Source organism: Canis aureus, chromosome 27 (assembly GCF_053574225.1).
Source record: "Canis aureus isolate CA01 chromosome 27, VMU_Caureus_v.1.0, whole genome shotgun sequence".
NCBI classification, from domain to species: Eukaryota; Metazoa; Chordata; class Mammalia; order Carnivora; family Canidae; genus Canis; species Canis aureus.
Window position 1 is genome coordinate 9,260,426 of NC_135637.1, and position 21,748 is coordinate 9,282,173.

The 21,748-nt window shown below is 43.7% G+C and overlaps 1 protein-coding gene across 7 annotated transcripts in view; it reads right to left on the reverse strand.

The window, feature by feature from the left end:
* Positions 1-2,474: 2,474 nt before the first annotated feature.
* Positions 2,475-21,748, reverse strand: part of ZNF664 (zinc finger protein 664) — a 43,424-nt gene continuing 24,150 nt past the window's right edge. For 3 of the 7 annotated variants that reach the window (XM_077875313.1, XM_077875317.1, XM_077875318.1), the window contains 2 exons: positions 6,591-6,656; positions 2,475-6,484 (listed from right to left, as the gene is read on the reverse strand). In XM_077875313.1, the coding sequence (XP_077731439.1) occupies positions 5,103-5,888 (786 nt within the window). In that variant the 5' untranslated portion in view covers positions 5,889-6,484; positions 6,591-6,656 and the 3' untranslated portion in view covers positions 2,475-5,102. Of the gene's footprint in view, positions 6,485-6,590; positions 6,657-7,170; positions 7,241-10,424; positions 10,510-11,457; positions 11,634-21,748 lie in introns of those variants that run through there. The other 4 variants (XM_077875315.1, XM_077875316.1, XM_077875314.1 and 1 more) reach the window with 3 other exon arrangements.

Consider the following 21,748-nt stretch of genomic DNA (forward strand, 5'->3'; position numbering starts at 1 on the left):
CCTTCCATTGAGATCTACGCCAAGCTCTCCCTGATGTAGATCATAAACACAAGGCCCTGGCATCTTTGGATTTGCTCGTGTGCCTACTACGGGAATGATTAAAAACATGTCCCAGTTTAGGGGATCCCTGGGTGGCTCAGCAGTTTAGCGCCTGCCTCTGGCTCAGGGTGTGATCCTGGAGTCCTGGGATCGAGTCCTGGCATGGAGCCTGCTTCTCCCTCCTCCTGTGTCTCTGCCTCTCTCTATCATAAACAAATAAATCTTAAAAAAAAATTAAATAAAAATGTCCCAGTTTACTCATGATCTTCAAAGTATTCTACCTATGCATACTACGAGTAGTAACAAAGATACCTAGAGGCCTCCCCACCCTGTCAGGGTTTGGGTAAACACGGCCTATGGCAGCTTGAAACTCTCCTAAAGGCTTCTTCTGCACCCCTTGGAGCTCCTGGTCTCATGGCTACCCTCTTCTGGCTCAAACATTTATTTTTATTGTAGTACAGATGCTGTAGCCCATTCCAGCTGGGAAACAGCACTCGGTCCTTCCAGTTTCTATGAGCAATCCACTCGACCAAGCATCCCAAGACTTTAAGGAGGGATTCTGAGGTCAGGAGGGTTCATCTATGAAACCTCTAGGTCTCTCTCTTCCAATCACCTTTCCAATTCTCTTTTCTTGTTTTTTTAATCTTTAAAAATTTATTTATTTATTCATTCATTCATTCATGATAGACAGAGAGAGAGAGAGAGGCAGAGACACAGGAGGAGGGAGAAGCAGGCTCCATGCCGGGAGCCTGATGCGGGACTCAATTCCGGGACTACAGGATTGCGCCCTGGGCCAAAGGCAGGCGCTAAACCCAGGGATCCTCTTTTCTTGTTCCATACTACCCTGGGAGAGTCATGTTCTGCTGGCTCTACTCACATGAAGCAATTCAGCTCTCTCTAGGATCTACCCCCAAATTTAGATGTTCAAACCCAATACAGTGTGGTCCAGCAGAACAAGAGAACTCCAAATAAGGGGACCCATCTTCCTTAATAGGCAATGGGAATTGTTTTCCTCCCCTTGTATTACTACATACTAGGCACTTTATGTAGGTTTGTTTAGTCCTTCCAACTACTTTACAAGTTAGGTAATGTGCAAAACCATTTTATAGGTAAGAAACCTGAGGTCTGGGGAAGCTAGGAAGCTGCATAAGGCACAGAGTCATAGCTCTGCCAACGTCATTCTCCCCATCTCTCGCTAACTCTATCTTAACTTAGCGACGCTATTTATATTCGGCTCCTGCCCAGTGATGGCAGCAGCCTTTCCCCCACCTCTCCCCTCAGGTTTGATTCCACCATTGAGGCCTTCTGACTTTTCGCTTTCTGTTCACCTGTTTTTTTCAAATGCCTGAGAATAATAGCAAGCTGTACAGAAAAACTGTTTAACAACTGAACATTTTTTAGGATAACAGAACCAAGAGTTGGGAAGTCCCTCAGAAGGCATCATGTCCAGGTTCGCACAACACTAAAAAATCCGACAAATTCCTCAAGGTGGTCTGTGACAGGCCTGGGTGCCCCTGGTCCCTAAAGCAGACCATCTGGATGTTTGTGGCTCTTTGATCTGACAGTTCTTAGAGGTGCAATCTGCCATGTATTCAGGGTCCCAAGTCAGAAACTGTGGAATCTTAGTAGGCACCCAGAGTGACTCAATGGGGGACACAAGAGCTCACATGTGACCTCTCTTCCCAAAACCTCTGTCAGAAAGGCCAATTTGGACTGCTTCTGCCTTGATGTGGAAGCAGGATGTAGACTTGCCCCTCAAAGCCAGCAGACGCCAGAACCCGTGCTGAAGCCTGTGGCACGGAACATGGTCACCACAGCTAAACCCAAGAATTATGTTAACACCTTACCAGAAGGCGGGCCACAGTGATCAGAGGACCAGAGCTGGGCTTTGCAAAGTGAAATAAAAGCCTATAGGCACTAGGCAGGTAATACAAATGACCAAGATGGGTCACATAGGGAATGTGAATTTGTTGCCAACACTCAAATATCACTAAACTTTATGTAAAAATCCAGCTTGCTGGTTTTCCCTTAAAAGAGCAGAATGTGTGGGAACCTCTGGCCTATATTCTACCATGGAGATAAACATCTACAGCCCAGTAGGGCCATCCCTTCAGTTAGGCACGCTTTCCCATTTGCCACAGACCTCGCAACTCCTCTGAAGAATTCATGGTGCAATTTAGTCATTTCTTACTTGCCTGGGTTGTGACTCTTGGGCCGGGGTGTCCTTACAACCTGCTTTGTTGGGACATTCCCAATTCAGGCCTGCGGTCCTCATTAACAGCACCCCCTTTACTCTTAAGAGCCCAGTTGGACATTAAATTATATGGTCACCCTAGGCATAATACACAAGCCAAACCACACACACACACACACACACACGCACACACACACACAGATGACCTCTGAATTCACACAACTACATGTGAAGCACAGAACCCTGTTATAAAGTGATTTTATTAAATTGATTTGGACATACTGTAGGTCAAATAATATTTTCCGAAGATAACAATTATGGACTTTAAAGCTCGACATAAAATTAGTAGCTTCAAAAGTGTTAGTCATATTCCCCAGCAACAGCATGATAAAATAATTCAACTATGTAGAAATATAGAACTCTAGGACTAGCTGGAAACTCGGAAATCATTTAGCCTAATGTCCTCATTTTGTGAGAAAACTAGACTCAACGATTAGGCAATCTGCCCAAGCTCACACACCTAATAGTAATAAAGCTAGAAATCAAACCGATTTTTCCTAAAACTAAAATCCTACTGATGATATTTCAGCTGTCTCTCTACCAACTAAAAGTCTAGGCGGCTCTCTAATGCCGCAGGCTACCGTGACATGGACGAGGGTAAGACACTACAGTAAATCGTAGTCGAGGGCGTCAGGCCTGGAAGGGGCTTCACCCAGGAACTAGGCTGGCCCTCTCCTGGTCAAGGAGGACACGCAGGAGAAGGGACTTCCCAAAGGCTGTGAACATAGCTGTCTGGATGAGAATCCAGAGAGGAACACATTTATCCCCAAAGCCCATCTCTAGTTTCGTGGCCCATCCTTTAAATTATGTGCTCCTTTTAAATCTCCTTTATGCCTTGAGGTTTCAGGTACACAAAAACCCCTTCCAGTCAAACAGAAGAAATTAATTCAAATATGAAGAGAAAATCAAGCTTTGTTTCAGTATTTTGATGACTATTTAGGGTAGTTCATTCCCAACCTCTTAAGACAGTTGACAGACACCATGAACCGGCTCACCCATTTCAGAGCTTCAAAGATCCTTAACTTCCCCCAAGACTTCCTGAGCATAAGGACTACATGTGGGAATCAATGGAAACAGGAATGAGAAGAGAAACAAAGTTAAAAATTAGTTGCTTTTTGTTCTTGTCATTGGGGACTTTTGGTCTTCTATACATTCCTTGAGTTCTTCCACATGAGTTTTTAATATCAATCTAGCCACAATAAAAGAAAAGAAAGAAAAGAAAAGAAAAGAAAAGAAAAGAAAAGAAAAGAAAAGAAAAGAAAAAAGAAAAAAGAAAAGGAAAGAAAGAAAGAAAAAGAAAAAAGGGCCTATAAACAAAAAAAGGGGCCTATAAACGACGGGATACTGAGCAGCTCAGTATCTCTCCCCTCCCTGTGGCTCGCTCCACCCTAGCACCCGGCCGCCTTCTGCTCCTAAACACAACAGCAGGGCTGACCAGCAATGCTCCCAGCCTTGTGCGCTTCACTCCAATGCCCCCCTCAGAAAGGCCTTCCCTGACCGCTAATGATGCCCCACCCCCACCCCACCCCCACTCTAAATCATCACCCTAGTTTATTTTCTTCATAGCACTTAATCACTATCTCAAACTACATTATGTATTTGCTTACTTGCGTATCCTTTGTCTCCTCCACCAGAAGTAAACTCCATGAGAGTAGGGCCCTTGTCTGTCTTAGTGGTATTCCCAGCACCTAGCACAGTGCCTGGCACATAGGAGGTGTTCAATAAATACTTGTTGAATGAAGAAAGGAAAGGAGAGAGTGAGTGACATAGACATTCATGCCTAAAAATGAAGGGATACATAATCCTCAATGAAGGTATCGAGGACTCCTACACACACATTACTGCCCCAAATTACAGAAACAGAGACTAAATATTAGTGACTCCTCCCACCATCTTCTCCTACAGTCTTCCCTAGCTGGTAAAAGGAGCTCCATGCAAAAGGAGCCCAAGAGGGCAGTTTTTAGATGGAGAGAAGTTCCAACTTTGCTTCCTTGCTTCTTCCTATTTACATTCAGCTATTTCCAAAAAAAATTCAAGTTAAAAATATGTGATGTAGCCACTAGAAAATTAAGTCTAACATAGAGACACAGTGATTAGTAGAATCCACAACATGTTTAAAACAAAGTTCAAGAAAAGTTCAAGGGCATGTATGTCTGCCAGTGATTTCTCTGATGGGCCAAGTGAATGGAAATTATGAGTCACCTAAAATCTAAAATGAGATTTAATGCCATCTAGGAAGGGGTGGATATTTACGGGTACTGTGAAGACATACAGGTAAAGTGGGGTCAGAAGTAATGGGATATATGGAACAATATGTAGGAGCTGAACCACGGAATAACCTCAGAAATACCAGAACACTGTCTTTGTGGGAGCTTTGCATTTCAAATGCATTAGCCAGTATGCCTGAATCGAGAGAAGGAAGGGCATGAGCTCCTGAAGGGGGCGATGTCTGGGGTAACTTTTAGGTAAAGTGTAGACAGATGGTGACTCAGGAGGCTAGGCAATGATAGTTTCCTGTGTCATTTCCCACTACTGAGGCATCATGCCCAAATCCCAGGAAACATACACCCATGACTGGGACTCACAGCCCATCTTGGGCAGACACTGAGAGGGATTCCAGATTTAAAGTCAAATTGTGGAACACACGTGGCATGAATAAAAAAAAACCCAACCTCACATATGCCTCTTCAAAAAGAATGTCCTGCTGGGGCTTGCTGCAAAAATTTCTTGGGTCAATGTAGGTATTTACAGGGTTTCCTTCCTAGTGGCACTTATGGGTTTCAAGATTTTTAACTCTTAGCAAAACGCTCTATATAACTGATATCTTGAGATGGTTTCTCTCCTTTGTGTGCACTCTCTGGTGGATGCAGAGGCTGGTGCTCTGACTGAAGGCCTTCCCACACTCATCACATTTAAAAGGTTTCTCCCCAGTGTGCACTCTCTGGTGGATGCAGAGACTCGAGCTCTGGCTGAAGGCCTTCCCACACCCACAACATCTATAGGGCTTCTCCCCAGTGTGTACTCTCTGATGGATGCAGAGGCTCGAGCTCTGGCTGAAGGCCTTCCCACACTCATAACATTTATAGGGCTTCTCTCCTGTGTGAACTCTCTGATGCATGCAGAGGCTAGAAGTGTGCCTGAAGGCCTTCCCACACTCTTCACATTTAAAGGGTTTCTCTCCGGTGTGGACTCTCTGATGCATGCAAAGGTTTGAACTATTACTAAAGCCCCTTCCACACTCACTACAGACATAGGGTTTCTCACCTGTATGAACTCTCATGTGAATTTGAAGATGTGAGCTCCAATTGAAGGCTTTGCCACACTCATAGCATTTATAGGGCTTCTCCACTGTGTGGATTTTCTTATGTCTGTTAAGTTTTGTTGTAGTACTAAAATCCTTACCACAATCATCACATTTATAGACCTTCTCTCCTGTGTGGTCTCTCCAATGAATATGAAGTTCTGATATATGAAAGAAACCCTTGTCACACTTGTCACATTTATGGGGCTTCTCAGCAGTGTGAATTTTCTGATGCATAAAAAGATCTGCTCTCTCAGAGAAAAATTCCCTACACATGGGGCACTTGTAGATCATTTTTCCTATTTGGTATCGTGATTTAGAGGAGAAAATTTCTGTATGACTATTATAGTTACAGGATTGCTATTTCATAGAGTCTCTTATTTGGCCATTCTGGCAGTTTATCTCAAGCTTGCTCTATTAGGTAGGTCTAAGGTTGGCCTAAGCTTCTCCCTGCCTGTCTTTCTATGGAAGATTTCTTCCTGCATAGTGCTCCTCACTCAGTATTATTATTGATCATAAAGTGACATTTACTTCCACGTGAATTCTGTAACTCATTAACACAGAACTTTCCTTTAGATCCTGAGTTGTCAACATTCCAAGGGGCTCCCAAGGTGCAAACCTCTGTGTTTTTAAGCCCCTGGAATCTTCCTCTTGTAGAACAATCTCGTACTTTCCACTTCTAGAAAAAGGACTGTACAGTGTCCCCAGTGGTGGAGAGTGAGATACTGCGTGTTGGTCTCGATCCCCTGGAGCCTCCCTTTGAAGAGTCAGTAGGACATTCTGTCTCCTACACATCAGACAGGAGCCTTCCCAGGAAGCAAGCTCCTCGGGTTCCAGGTGTGCCAATCCTTCCTCCTGGGGATTCCCTACATGGATCTCACTCCAGTCTCCTGTAACAGAAACATAAGTAAATATGTTGAAAATGCCTCTTTTACAGAAAATTGGTATTGGTTCCATAATTAATTTCATATAAATGTGACAGCAAGCAATACAGACCTTTTTTGATCTTGAGGAAGAAGCTCTCTTATCTTCCAGAGAGATGTATCTCTTGGATTTGCAGGTCTGAAGAAGAGAATTTGTAGATATCATGCTCCTGTTCATAGCCCAAATATATAATCCATTCATAACCACTTATTGTAATTATCTAAACAACATCAAGGGAATATTATTGAAAAAGAAAAGAAATACTCAGAAGACCTGAATATGAGGAGCAGCTAGCTGTCCTACATAAAGGAGCAAGAAGGGAAACTATCTGCTTTGAATTTCAGAAAGGACAAGGTTTGCTTTAGAACTAAAACATCCCATTTGAGTAGCCTTCCAATCTATAGAAAGAATAAATATATGACATATTGGTATTGAATGTCATTCCCTTACTGTATTGTCCTCAATGGTTTCCTGAGGTACTTAAATTCCAAACCCTTCAGCAAAAACCCAAGGCTCTGCATGACCTTGCCTCCACTCTCCCCCACACCTTGCTGTGCCTTCTGTTTCAGTCCTCAACACCTCAAGCTGGTGCCTGAAATGCTTTCTTCCCAACCTAGTGTGTGGCTTGCTGTGTCAGCTGCCCCTCCCTTACCTGAAGAAGGTCCCTGGCCGAGACTATTTTAATTTCTTGCTTGATTCCTTCGAAGCATATAGAACTTGTAATCATCTTACTGTTCCTTGGTCTTTGACACATCTCCTGTACTGGGATGTATAAATGCCATGAGGAAGGAACTCTGTATGTTGCTCACTGTTCCATTTCAGTGAAAGGGAGGTGTTCAATTAATATTTGTTGAATGCATCTACAGAATATTTTAGGACACCCTCTCTCCTCCAGCAGACATATCATGCTTCATTCACTCTGGTAAAAGGCACATTTCCCAGTGCCCTACTACCCGTCTTTTGACAACTAACATGAGATGAAATATACAACAAATAGAATGATCAGAAAATAAAATAAATCCCAAAATACTCTATTTTGAACTCCTGTGAGGTTTAGGACTATATTTTAACAATCTTTTCATCTCTTGTATGCTATAATCAGTAAGTAAGTGATACTTCAATTAACTAATTAAATGACATCAACAGACCTTCTTAAAGTAACACTTTCAATAGTATGTTCCATATAAAGACAGGGTAGTGAGCAAATGAGGAGATCTCTTCAACATTAAAGTAGCAAAATAAATTGGACTGCTTTTAAGTGGAAATGTTAGGATTATGAAATTGAACCAGATGCCCAAAATTCAGCAAAAATATAGTCAGTGGCTAGAAAAATTATGTATGCATTTATCCTTTATTCTATAACCACACTTCTAGAGATACATCCCAAGATACATTAGCAAAAACAGGAAGTGACTGATGTTCTAAGTAATTCATTGAGGCAGAACCTGTCACAGCAAAACTGCAGACAAACTCAGGCCTATCGGTGGGGACTCCAATCAACTCTAGTACTTCCTCATAGTAAAATGCTGCTTAGCTGCTCAAAAACAAGGAATGAGGAAGAACACTCTGCAATGAAGTGGAGCAAACCCCAGTCTACCATGTAGATCATGGACAAGACAGATCAGACAGATCTGTGGATCTGACAAGACAGAACAGCATATATATATAATATGCTGACTTTTGGACAAAGCAGGGATGCAAATGTAAATGTATGTATTTGTTCATATGACGTGCACAAATTCCCAAGGAGGACAACACAAAACCAAATGTAAGCAGTTATCTGTGGAAGATAAAGGAGCAAAGATGAAGTAAAACTTTTCTGAATGTACCTTGTTATGTAGTTTTGGCTTTGGAAACATGTTTATATATATTCCAAAAATAAAATCAAAAGCAGGAGAATAATAAGTAGAATTTTAAAACAAATGAAGAGAAGAAAATTAATTTTTAAGCTGTTCACATCCACAAATGGCATCTAAGGACAGCATGCTATATACAGAAGGACATATTCTGTCAACAAAAAAAGCTGCAAAGAAATCAAACTTCTTTCAATAGTCTGTTAGTTATAACAACACTGGTGTGTTCATAAACTAAGATTAAGTAATAAGTAATTTTGTTAAGGTTGTTAGGAACAAAAAGTCAATATAAGACAAACCAAATACAAACATAAAATCAAAGTTAAGGGAAAAAAATCATCCAACGTAAAAGTTGATTTATCAGTTTGAATTCATGTCTTTTTTAGCTCTATCCACTAAAAAGACTTAGTAGCAATGACAACCAACAGGAAAACACCCTTCCCTTAAATACCCTTCTCCACCAAAAGACACAGGGATCCTTGGAGGAGCAGCTGATTTCAAGGCCAGAACAGCATTCTACAAAATAAGCCCAGGACATCTCATTATTCCAGAAAGCGAGAGAGCAAGAGAGTCATGCCAAAGAAACACCAATGCCAATTTATGAAAGACTCCCATTGGCCAAAAATGGGACAACTGACCAACAAAAGGAATAATGAACCCAATCTACTGAAACAAATTAAATATACAAAACTTCAGGAGTTCACAATGATCTCAGGGGTGAGGAATGGGGGTAGAGGAGAACAGAGAGAGAAAGAGAAGGACAGACATACACAGGGACAAAGATTTAAGGCATTGAACAAAACTGGAAATAACTAGGCTACTTTTTACCCAATTTTACAAAAACTGGCATTTGGGAGGAAAGAAATATGCCTCCATCCTATCTTTACTCCAAGAACTTTTTAAAAAGATTTATTTATTTATTTATTTATTTATTTTTTTTTTTTTATTGGTGTTCAATTTACTAACATACAGAATAACACCCAGTGCCCGTCACCCATTCACTCCCACCCCCCGCCCTCCTCCCCTTCCACCACCCCCAGTTCGTTTCCCAGAGTTAGCAGTCTTTACATTCTGTCTCCCTTTTTGATATTTCCCACACATTTATTTATTTATTTTAGAGAGCGATGGTGGAGGAGAGGGGCAGAGAAAGAAGAAGAGAGAGAATCTCAAGCAGACATCCCACTGAGCATGGAGCCCAAGGTAAGGCTCAATCTCACAAGCCTGAGATCACAATCTGATCTGAAATCAAGAGCTGAATGCCTGACTATGCCACCCAGGCACCCCTCTGTGAACTATCTTTTGAGGTAATGCACAACCCCACTAGTAAATGTATAATCCTAACGAAATACCTGACCATGAGCAGGAACTTTACATTGCAAGGATCAGGCTGTTATCACCTAAACCCACTCACCAATTTTAGCATAACTCAAAAGAGGAGCAACCAGACCTGTGTGCCCCCCAGTGCAGTGTGATAGGAAACATATAGCATCATTCTAAAATATTCTTGCCAAAAGATTTAACCAGGACCTAACCAAGATTCTAGACATTATTTTTATTTAAAGGGAATAAGGAGGGATAGAAAAAAATGCCAGGAATCAAGCAGAAAAATATCAAAGTATAAAGCCTGTCCATAGGACAGTTGCCTGTTGTCCCAATAAGTAAATGGCCTGGAAACAGGGAGGCCTAGGGGAGAGCTACTCCAAAGAGACTCAACACCTAACAATCAAATGTAACATGAGGACCTTCTTTGGCATCTGATTCCAATAAACCAGCTGCTGAAAGGAGACAAGTGAGGAAACATGATTAGGGATGGGGTATCACATTGTACAAGAAATGTGGCCAACTGTGTTAGACATGCTAATGCCACTAGAACCATATAAACAAATGTCAGTGTTCTCAGAGATGTATAATGACGTTTGCAGGAATGAAGTGACAATAGATGGGTGGGAGATGGGTCTTCAAATGCTTCAGGAAAATAAAAAAGTAAAAAAGGACACTAAAAATAAATAAATAAAATAAATAAATAAAATTTAATTTCCAGGGCTCGCCTCACCTGGAAATGAAGCAGCGAGGGTCAGGGCATCCATCGAGACTGGTCACAGGAGAGACAGACTCTGCTCAGAGGGCAAAAACTCCACCTTGAAGTTCAAGGACACAAAATTCCTACATGAACTCCCACCAGAGTTTCCCTCAAGGGGGAATCAATTACCATTCCTTCTAGGTAAAAATGCTCAGACATACCTGTAAGTCTTACCCCATTGTGGGAGTGGGGGTAGGGTAACCTACACTATGCAGGAAAAAGGAAAAAAAAGATAAAACAAGATAAACTACAGCCAATTTCTCATGTTACCAACTAAAGAACAGCAGGACAAACAACAGTAAAAAGGATCCCTGCCATTAACCTTCCTAAACATCATTTGCCCCACTGCGCCCATACGTATAAAGGATACTAGAAAGTAAGGGAGCAGATATGAGCTACAAAATCCTACAAATCACAAATGCACGTGTTGCCAAGATTCTCTCATTCAAAACATGTCTCATAGCCAATATCCCAGAAGAGGTTTGAAAGGGACAGACTGTAAGACCGCAGGACCACCTTTCTGACCCCAGAGGAAGGAGCCTTGCCCTGAGGTCTCCTGGCACTGCTCAGGGCAACATTTAGTCTCTCCATGAGACTTCAGGAGTGTCCCCCAGTAGTATGAGGATTCAACCTACAGTGGGGAAGAGCTGCTCAAACAGGAAGAGTTTGCTGAGAATTGAGAGAAAACTGCTTCAATTTAGTTCATGAAGTCCCCATTTTCCATTAAAACCATATGATATGGGGAATCCTGGGTGGCGCAGCAGTTTAGCGCCTGCCTTTGGCCCAGGGCGCGATCCTGGAGACCCGGGATCGAATCCCACGTCGGGCTCCCGGTGCATGGAGCCTACTTCTCCCTCTGCCTATGTCTCTGCCTCTCTCTCTCTGTGACTATCATAAATAAATAAAAATTAAAAAAAAAAACATATGATATGGTTTCTTATATCCACTAGAATCTTTGCCTCATCTAAACATTGTGACAAAAAGGAATATCCAAATCAGCACTAACCTGTCACTACAGCTAAAAATGAGGGATCAGGGCAGCCTGGGTGGCTCAGTGGTCTAGTGCCGCCTTCGACCCAGGGCATGATCCTGGAGACCCGGGATCGAGTCCCGCGTCGGGCTCCCTGCGTGGAGCCTGCTCCTCCTTCTGCCTGTGTCTGCGCCTCTCTCTGTCTCTCGTGACTGACTAAATAAATAAATAAATAAATAAATAAATAAATATTTTTAAAAAAATGATGGATCAGTAAATAAATACCCGATGCTAAAATTAACAAGATAGGAAACAACAAATGTTGGAGAGGATGTGGAGAAAGGGAAACCCTCTTGCATTGTTGGTGGGGATGCAAGCTGGTGCAGTCACTCTGGAAAACAGTGTGGAGCTGTTTTAAAAATAGAGCTACCCTATGATCCAGCAATGGCACTGCTGGATATTTACCCTAAAGATACAAATGTAGTGAAACGATGGGGCACCTGCACCTCAAAGTTCATAGCAGCAATGTCCACAATAGTCAAACATGTGGAAGAAGCCACGATATCCTTCGGCAGATGAATGGATAAAGAAGATGTGGTCTATATATACAATGGAATATAACTCAGTTATCAGAAACAATATTTACCATTTAAACATCAACGTGGATAGAGCTGAAGGATATTATGCTGAGTGAAATAAGTCAATCAGAGAAAGATGATTATCATATGGTTTCACTCATATGCAGAATATAATAGTGAAAGGGACCATAAGGGAAAGGAGGGAAACTAAGTAGGGAAAAATTAGAGACAGAGACAAACCATGAGAGACTCCTAACTCTGGGAAACAAAGGGTTGCAGAAGGGGAGGTAGGTGGGGGCATGGGGTAACTGGGTAACGGGTACTAAGGAGGGCACATGATGAGATGAGCACTGAGTGTTATATGTTGGCAAACTGAATTTAAGTAAAAATAAAAAAAAAAACCTGATGCTAAGATATGAAAAAGTACAAAATGAGTCCTAAATACAGAGAAATTGTCCTGACAGCATAGAAGCTCTGAGCTTGGCATTGGGAAGGGCCATCTGTAGGTGGAGGTACAGGATTCATAGGTGGGAGGATAGAGCTTGGCTCCCTTTCAGGGTTGCTCAGGACAAGTACTCCTCAACCTAGGCTGTGAGGCAATGCTAACACTGAACCACAGCCTGAGGCCATGGGAGACACACAGGACCCCTGTACTGTGGCGGAAGGAGCCCTCTCTGGTCACACCTGCAGGGGGAAAATGTCAAGAAGAAGGACAGAGGACACTGATTTTCTTCCCAAACTTCAGCCTGAGTCTGAAGCAGAATACAGATAAACAGTCCTTTGGCCCTAGAAGCTCATGATGCTCTGCTGGGAGGAGTGGATGTGTATTTTAAAAGCGAGATTAGGGATCCCTGGGTGGTGCAGCGGTTTGGCGCCTGCCTTTGGCCCAGGGTGCGATCCTGGAGACCTGGGATCGAATCCCACATCAGGCTCCTGGTGCATGGAGCCTGCTTCTCCCTCTGCCTATGTCTCTGCCTCTCTCTCTCTGTGACTATCATAAATAAATAAAAATTTTTTTAAAAAAAGCGAGATTAAACACATTTTTGCATACACCTCTTCCATATATTACTCTTCTTTATACGGCAGACCAAAAAAAAAAAAAATGCTGTTTTGCCTGGGGGGAAAAAGAGTGCACTAGTTTTTCATGAATTTCTTGTTAAAATGATCCTATGGTTGTAATCTGAGAACTCAAAGTAGAAGGACCCAGTCTCCACAGAGTAGGTGTTGGAGAACAGAGATGCAAATGACTGTGACACATGGACAGAAAGCATCCCACAGGGACCTTGGGTGCCAAGAAGACAGAAGGCATTAGAGGAATGCCAGCCATTCAACCACAGAGGGGAAGTTTGGGACACTGTGACTGATGTTCCAGAAGGCTGGACCATACTCCATACAAGCTAGACATAAAATCAAGACTAATACACTGACTCAGCAAGGGAGAAAAATCTAGTTATGTTCCTACAGTAACAAGCAGCCAAGAACAAGCAGTCTGCACACACGTGTGAGGCCAGATGCTGCACAGCACTTTGTGGTGCTGTTCCGGAGGAGGCTGTGACACAGGAACTACAGAGACACAGACAGCTGGCAGTGGCACTGGTGACAATGTAGAGACAATCACTGCAGAGCCACTAAAACCTCCCAGCCAGACTCATGAGAACATTGGCCTCCAGAAAGGCATGCCAGTGGATAGCAGCCCAGAGCCGGAGAGCCTGAGGACCATGTCTTCTCAGAGGTGGTGACAGAGCAAGGGTGGGCGCTGGTGAGGGAGAGGGTCTGGTATGGGGATGGGACAGGTTGCCTTGGAAAGACTGGGGAATGAAGATGCAGGGCAGATGCCGTGTGAATGAAGTTCAATGCAAAGGATGGAAGGGATTTAAAAGTATATTTCTACTTAGTCTTAGAATAGTAGGCACAATTTTGCAACTGATTATTTAAATCAGGATAATGTAGATACACTAGCCTATCACACACACACACACACACACACACGTGTGCACACACACAGAGTTTTCTATGCCATCAGTCAGTCAAAATATGAAGGAGCAAGCGGTTCGGAGGCCCAAGGACAGACATCTGTATTATGTACATTCTTCCTTCTCAAATGCTGGCTGCACCAGTGCTATGTTACCAGTGAGATGCTGATACCCAATATGGAGTCACCCACAAAACCTAACTCAGGTAACAGGCTGCTTCTCACGTGAACAAAGAAGTAAAGGAGCACATGAAGCAACAACAGCAGACAACAATGGGTTTGAACTTGGGTGAAGGGTACACACAGGGGTACATTTTGTTGTTTCCTTACTTTTTAAGTTTATCTGAAATTTCCCATAAGAAAAAGAAAGAAAACCAGTGAGCCTTTGCTTATGAGATCCCTGTAATGAAGATCTGAAGCCAGGAGACAGATACACACCAGCCTGTGGAATCACAGAGCTACACTGATTCTGCCAGCAGGGATATCACTAACCCGAGGAACCCCAGAGGCACATCCCTGCACGGAGACAAGGATGCTCGCGTACACATGAATTAGCAGCTGACCCGTCTCTAGGGAAACCCTATCATTTGACCACAATACCCTGTCCTTCCAGCTTTCTGACTCTGCTAATCCGACAGCATCTTTCCTTTGTTCCCAGAGGACCTCCAGTCTGCTTTCATGGTTTTCTGTTCCACTAATCAGACGCTGTCTGCCTTCTCCTCCCATTTCCTCTCCTGGTACAGACTCTGAGGCCCCACCCCTCTCCTCTCACTGGCCACCCTTCTCTTGCACCACCATTCCAAAACCATACCTCAGCTCTGTCATCACCAGTAACAATACCACCATCTCTAAAATCCATTCAAGCTACCCACACTCTGACCATCCGGTGCTTTGGCCCCTGCACTGGATCCTTTACCTGGAGATTCACAAGCACTAACCTTTCCACATTTCTCCCGTCAGTTGCTTCCCTCCCCATCCGTCCACTGAGAGAGCTCCTTTCCTGCATTCACTGCTAGCTCTCGTGTCACCTTCTCCCTGTTACACCATTTTAATAACACCCCAACCTTCTTAAATCCAGTTCTCCACCTGTCCATGCAGGCACCTGAGCAGCTAAATGATGCCAGCCTTTACTGAATCCATGATGACAAACCTCAAATAGGCACTAGGCCTTCACAAACTCCTCTGTAAGTCTCTAGTTCACACTTCCCAGTATTACCAATTGCTTCTTTGCAGTTGTAACAGCAATGCTCCTGGTACCTTCTTTTCTCCTTAAATCTCCTATACCTCCTCCACCTCCCTCTCTTGGGGCTGAGAGCCTGCCACAATAATTGATTGAGAAAACAGAAGCAACTTGATAGCAGTGTCCTCATTTTGCCATAGGTGATCCCGGAGCTGGCTGCATCTGCACCTACGTGCCTCCTGCAGCAGAGTGCCCTGCTCCTCAGGAGCCAGTCCTTCCACTGGTGCAGTCAGCACCTCCTGAGGCCTTCTCCAAATTAAATCCTGTGATGATTCTCTTTACCACCAACAATTTCATCCTACATAGTGCTCCATTCCCACACAAAAATGTTCTAGATCCCCCTTCCTGAAACAAACTTCTCTGTGATCCCACAGCCCCACCTATCAGCCAAATACCCACTCTCTTTCACGGTAAAACTTCTCGGGATCTTCATGCTTCACATTCTCTCAATCAGGTTTCTGTCTGTACTTTTTCCTGAAAACCACTCTTATCCAGGCTGTTGCAATCTCCACATTGCCAAATCCAATGGGCACTGTCCTTGTCTACTAGGTGGGACCACATGACATAACTTCTGTGGCTTGTATCATGGCTCCTTGCCAGCTGTCCTGCTCCCTCACACTAGCCACTCCTTGTTTCCTTTACTGGACACTCCTCCTCTGCTTGAACTTCTAAAATGGAGGGGTGCTACAGGGTCTAATGAGGGTCTCTCTTATTTTCCAAGTCTATAACTTCTCTTCAAGCTTTCAGTCTCACCCAGTTACCTGAGCTAAAATGCCATCCTGAAGTTGGCTCCCAAGTTTTACTTCCAGCCCAGGATTGCATGACAAACAGCACCCCCAAACCCAAGCCCTCAGCTTGCTCCTTCCTCACTCTCTCAGCCCAGGGGTGTCCACACAGGGAGCTCTTCTCACTTCCTCTTCCCTGCATCTACCTCCCTCCATGACTTCTGTTCACTTGCCTGGCCCTGTCTCCATGGCCACAACAGCCAACTCAGCCAAAGCCCACAGCTGCTCAATTGGCCATCTCTCGGCTTTACTCCTGTGCCTCCACAAGTCGTCAACCCACTGTTTTAAAAACATGAATAAAACCACACCACGCCCTGCTTCAGCCCTCCACTGCTCTTTAAAGTGCACACTCCTTTCTCCAGGGCACATGTGGGATATCCAATCTCACCCCCACACCCTCTTGCACACTACACATCACTTCACTGGTTCCCTTTCCAGTCTTCTAACTCGTCAAGCCTGCTCCCCCTCAGCGCCTCAAATGCTCCCCTGCCCACGCGTCTCCCCAATCCTCTGGGAGCTGGCGTCTTCTCAGCAGTTAGGGCGTCTCAGAGGGCGGTGCTCCATCAACCACTTTAGACTGATTCACCTGCTACCCTGCAGGCTCTCCCAGCACAGGGTTATGCTGGACTTTCTTCACTGTCCTTTACCGACAGCTGCCTGATTTAGTTTGTGTATTCAGGGATGTATTTCCTTGTCTGCTGTCTTCCTCGCCCAGTCTCGAGTGCCAGCTCCCAACCAGCAACAACTGTAGAGAACCAGTGACCTTAGTGAACATCTAAGACTCCTTTTGTCTTCCATGGGGCACCAAGCAACAAACGTTTAGCGAGTATGTGTACCCTCAACAGAACGAACACACTTAGACCCCTCCTATGTAGAAACTACAGTCCAGCAGGGAGGCAGACCTCATCAAAGATGTCCACAAGAAATGTAAACCCAAACTATGCTAAGTGCTATGAAGCAGCCTTGGACGGTGCTCTGAGAACCCATGACTGCAAGGACAATGGGGCTGATGTGGTCAGGAGGGTCAGAGAAGACCACCCCAAAGCAGTGGCATTAGAGTTAACAAATGAGAGGAAAGCAAGGGTACTTGGGGGTGAACACACTAGAGATTATCTTAGTAGCCTAGGATAGAAAGGATGGTAACCTGCATCAAAGCAGTGGTGTAGACATAAAAAGATTTTAGCAGATGATTTTAAGGCATATTTAGGAAAGAAAAATCGGTCAGATTAGTGAACTGAATACAATGAGTGAGGGAAAAAGGAAATGCCAAGGATGACCCCTAGGTTTTCTGTTTGAATAACTGGGTGGATGGGGAGCCATTCACTAAGACAGGAAACTCAGGAAAGACCTCAGTTTGGAGATTAAGATCATGACTTCAATTTCAGACATCTATAATATCCAAGAGCAGATGTCAAGGACAGTTGCTGGATGGACGGAACTGGCACTCTGATAAGATGTCAGCACTTTATAAGATACAAATTTGTGAGCCATTAACATGTAGAGGGTAACTGAAGCAGAGGTTGGAATGACGCCACCTCCAGAGAAAGTGCCAGGTTAAGAAGTGAAAAGGACCCTCCAATGTTAAGAGTACATCCTGCATGGTTCCACTTACAGAGTTCAAAACTGGCAAAGCTAGTCTACCCTCTTAGGAACAGAGAAGGCAGAGGAGCTACAACTGGTAAGGAGTAAAGGAGCTCGAGGGTCCTGACCACATGGCTCCCTAAGCTGTGTGCTGTGTGCTGGTTTACACAGGTGTATTTACTTCAGAGCTGTGAACACTCATCAAGCTGTCCCTTGCAGTTTGGGGCTGTCTATAGTTATGCTTCCAGGAAAAGTTTAGGAAACAAACAGAAATGGGAAGAATTCCACTGAAAGGGAAAGGCAAAGTATGGGAGAAAAGAATTCCTGGAAAGGCCTGTGGAGAATCAGAGAGTCCATCTGAGAGGGGGAAAGCCAGCCCTCCACTGGCAGAGGGAGGAGGCAAGTGGTGGGAGAGAGCGGGAAGTTGCTCAGTGAGCAGGAAGCAAGGCCATCTGCAGAAAGAGAAGGAGAGGGTAAATGGGTGCTCGGAAGCTTGGGAGTGCAGAGAGGGTCTGAAATGGTTGTGTGCAGAGTAGGAGAGTGGAGTGACCAGAGAAGCATGGGAGGCGGTCATGGGCTTGTCATTCAGGTGCTGTGTAAGGAAGGTAGATGGATGAGTGCCTGCAGGACTGGGTTTTAGCCAAATGGGAATGATAAAAGGACAATGTGGCTATCTACCTGGAAGAAATCACTGCCTATTCCAAAAGAAATTTTGGCCTTTGAATGCTGACAGGTAAAGTCATAAAACCACAAAGGTTTTCCCATCAACAACGTCAACTGACCCTTGAGGGCTGCTGGAATGCCAGTAGCCCTCCTTGCCTGCAGCCTCCCTCTGACTCCACCTCTCCCTTCCCTCCCAGCAGATGGTCCCGAGATCACCACTCCTCAGGGAGAAGACAGAGCGCATCAGAGCATTCCCTTCTCTCCCACCACCAAAGCTCAAATGCACACACACTGCCCAGGTCCGCTTCTTTCTCCTTTTCCAGGGGAAGAAGTGCCCATGATCCTGTTCACAGTGCATCTCTACACCATTCCTCTCTCGACTGAGTTTTTCTTTCTCATCCTGAATGTATTCTCTGAAATTCAGACTGCTGGCTCAGGAAATCTAGTCATTGAAAATAATTATGCAATTATTTTGTCATAAAGTCAAATAAGAATTACCTCTTTTCTTGTTTCTGAGAAAATACAACTACTCCGACTATAAGAAACTTAGAAAGTACTACTGGTCTTTCTATAATTTTAGGGTTGCAAAACTTCCTATAGAACATGAAGTATAAAGTATAAATAATCCCACTCTGTAGTAGCAGACTCTTTCATTTGTGGGTTGCATCTGTTTCAGCAGAGATCAAATGAACATCCCATCCAGAACTAGATCTGTCAGAACATGCAGGTTATAGTTTTATCCCCCCAAGGGACAAGGTACACTTTCTTGGAAGGATTTAAACAAAAGAAGAACAGGGAAGAAGATATGTCTATGCCTCCACACACTCACCCAAAAATAACCACCACCAACTGCAATGGGCTGAAGTGGCCACATGATTAATCTTCCTCACATGTGCGGAGCAGGCATGTGTGTCAGGGGATCTGGAGAAGGCTCTCCAACAAAGATGATCAGCACTAGCTCAGATGCTGAGGCACTAGACTAGTAACTGTGAAATTTAAGGAATCCAAATCAACTTCTAGGTTCCTTAATTACTGGGAAGTGTTTTATAAGAACCTTCTGTTCCCAGTTCCCTTAATACATGTTGGCTTGTGCCATGTTTAGTGTCTGATATGTAAGTAATTCTCCACCCAGAAGCAGACCTACAAGAAAAGTATTACTGAGGCAGCCATCCTAGACGTTGAGCAGTTAGATATAGGGTCAAAGCATATAGACCCATAGGCATAAGTTCTACAAACATTTATTTAGTTTCCAATATTTGTCAGGCACTGGGCTAAGCTCTAAAGAATCCTATGATGAACAAAACAGCCATGGCTTCTGCATTCATGTGGTTTACAAACTAGGAGGGGAAGGTGACAGGCCCACTATCATGTGAACTGTGCTTTTTAGAGGCTCTATATGTGTCCTGTGGACACAGCTGCCTACACAAGGGGCATCCTAACTAGTCTCAGCATGACAAGGAAGACTTCTAGTAGACTCTCCTTCTACACTGAAATCCAAAGGACAAACTGGGTTATCCACAAAGAGTAGAAGGGCAGAGGGTTCTAGCCTAGGGAATGGCAGGTGTCTAGAAACAGGATGACAAACCCTAGGAAGTGAAAGTTCAGCATGTATAAGGCAGACGGCGGGGCAAAAGCAGGAGTCACACATCAACAGGATCCTGCAAGTAACAGGAACACTTTAAGTGCTAACAACGTTTTTTTTTTGTTTTTTTTTTTTGTTTTTTTAGGACTTATCCTTGAGAAAATAAAACCATTTCAGTTGCAAGACACCCATGTAGCAGTGGTCTCCTATAAAGCCAGAACTCCATCTTAAGAAAAACAGGATGGCATGAGACTACCAAGGTCCCTAAGAGTGAAGGAAGGATGGGATTCATACACACATGGGAGGGGATGGGAAGTATGGTAAAGGTCCCATTGGAGGTGGGAAAACCAAGTTCCACGAGGACATTAGTTCCTGAGTGGGCTGGGGTGTAGCTGCATTTCTAGTGGGAGGTGAATCTGGCCTTTAAACACTCCTCCTGGAAATGCTAGTTCAGTTCTTGGAATAGGGAACACTCTCTTCTAATGTGGTTTCTAAAAATCATGTAAAGATTTAACTTGAAGTCCTTACTGCACTCAACATGTCTGTTCCCTCAGAAACCCACACTGTCTCTGAGTCTCCCTTCCACTGTTCTCCAATCGAAAATCAACAGCCACATCCCCATCTTCTAATTGCAGCACCAAGTGCTGAAATTCATTCCAGTATGAACTTGTCAATGTCAGGTTGGGTTAACCAGAAATTTGCAGAACAAAGTGTCCTAGGTTGAATACGGTCTCCCAAAAATTCATGTCCACCTAGAACTGCAGGGTGTGATCTTATTAGGAAATATGGTCTTTGCAGATGTAATTACTTAGATGAGGTCATACTAGATTAGGGTGGGCCCTGAGTCCAATGACTGGTGTCTTCATAAGAGAAAGGAAAGAGAAATTCAGACAAGCATAGGCACACAGGGGTTAGAAAGCAGTGTGGAGATGGAGGCAAAGATTAGAGAGACATGTCTACAAGCTAAGCCAAGAATTGCTGGCAACCACCAAGAGCTCGAACAGGCAAAGGATTCTTCCCTAGAGTCTTCAGACGGAGTATAAGCCTGCTGATACCCTGCTGACACCTTGATTTCAGACTTCTGGCTTCCAGAATCGAATACATTTCTGCTGTTTTTAGCCACTCAACTGGTGGCACACTGTTAGAGCCATCGGAAGCTACAGCCCAAGAAACCACTAGCTATAGAAACTAACACAAGGATATGGATGCTTACAGTAAAGTCTCCCCCCATTGATCTCTGTCAGGACCCCCCACACACACACACACGGACATTTGTTTATTCTTCTGGGATGTGGGATGTGGAATGTGGCATGCGTATTTCACACTGATCCAAACCCTTTTCACTCTATAAAAACCTGGAGTCATTTCACTTGTGCTTACTTTAGAAGAATACAAGTTACGCATTTCATTTACATTCTTTTACTCAAGAGATTACATCTTACAGAAAAATCTTAATTTTTTCCTTTCTTTCCCAATAGTTTCCTCTTTGCTTCAACTTCCAGAGGAAATAAATCCATAAATGGTACATACAGTCTTTAACTCCCACCGAAAGTCTCATATATCCTTATTTACTTACACACATACACACGGTGGGCAACATGGTTAAAGAGAGCAAGCACAGATTTCACAGCAGACTGGCCTGAGTTAAAATGTAGCCTGTATCTATTGTGACCCCTGTGGCCTTGAGAAGAGCTTTAAGACTTTCTTGGCTCTACCAAATTATGGTTTTGTGTATGATGGGAAAGGATACTTTCTTAGAATAAAATTTTAAGATCCAAAATCAAAGGGAAGTGGGCAGGAATGGAAAAGAATGTTCCATCTGGAAATAAGATAAAATTTAGTCAGGGAAAACTTTATAATTGAAGCATAGCTTCTGCTTTGGCCATTAATTGCAGGAGCCTCTCCTTAGTGCCTGGTCAGTGAAGG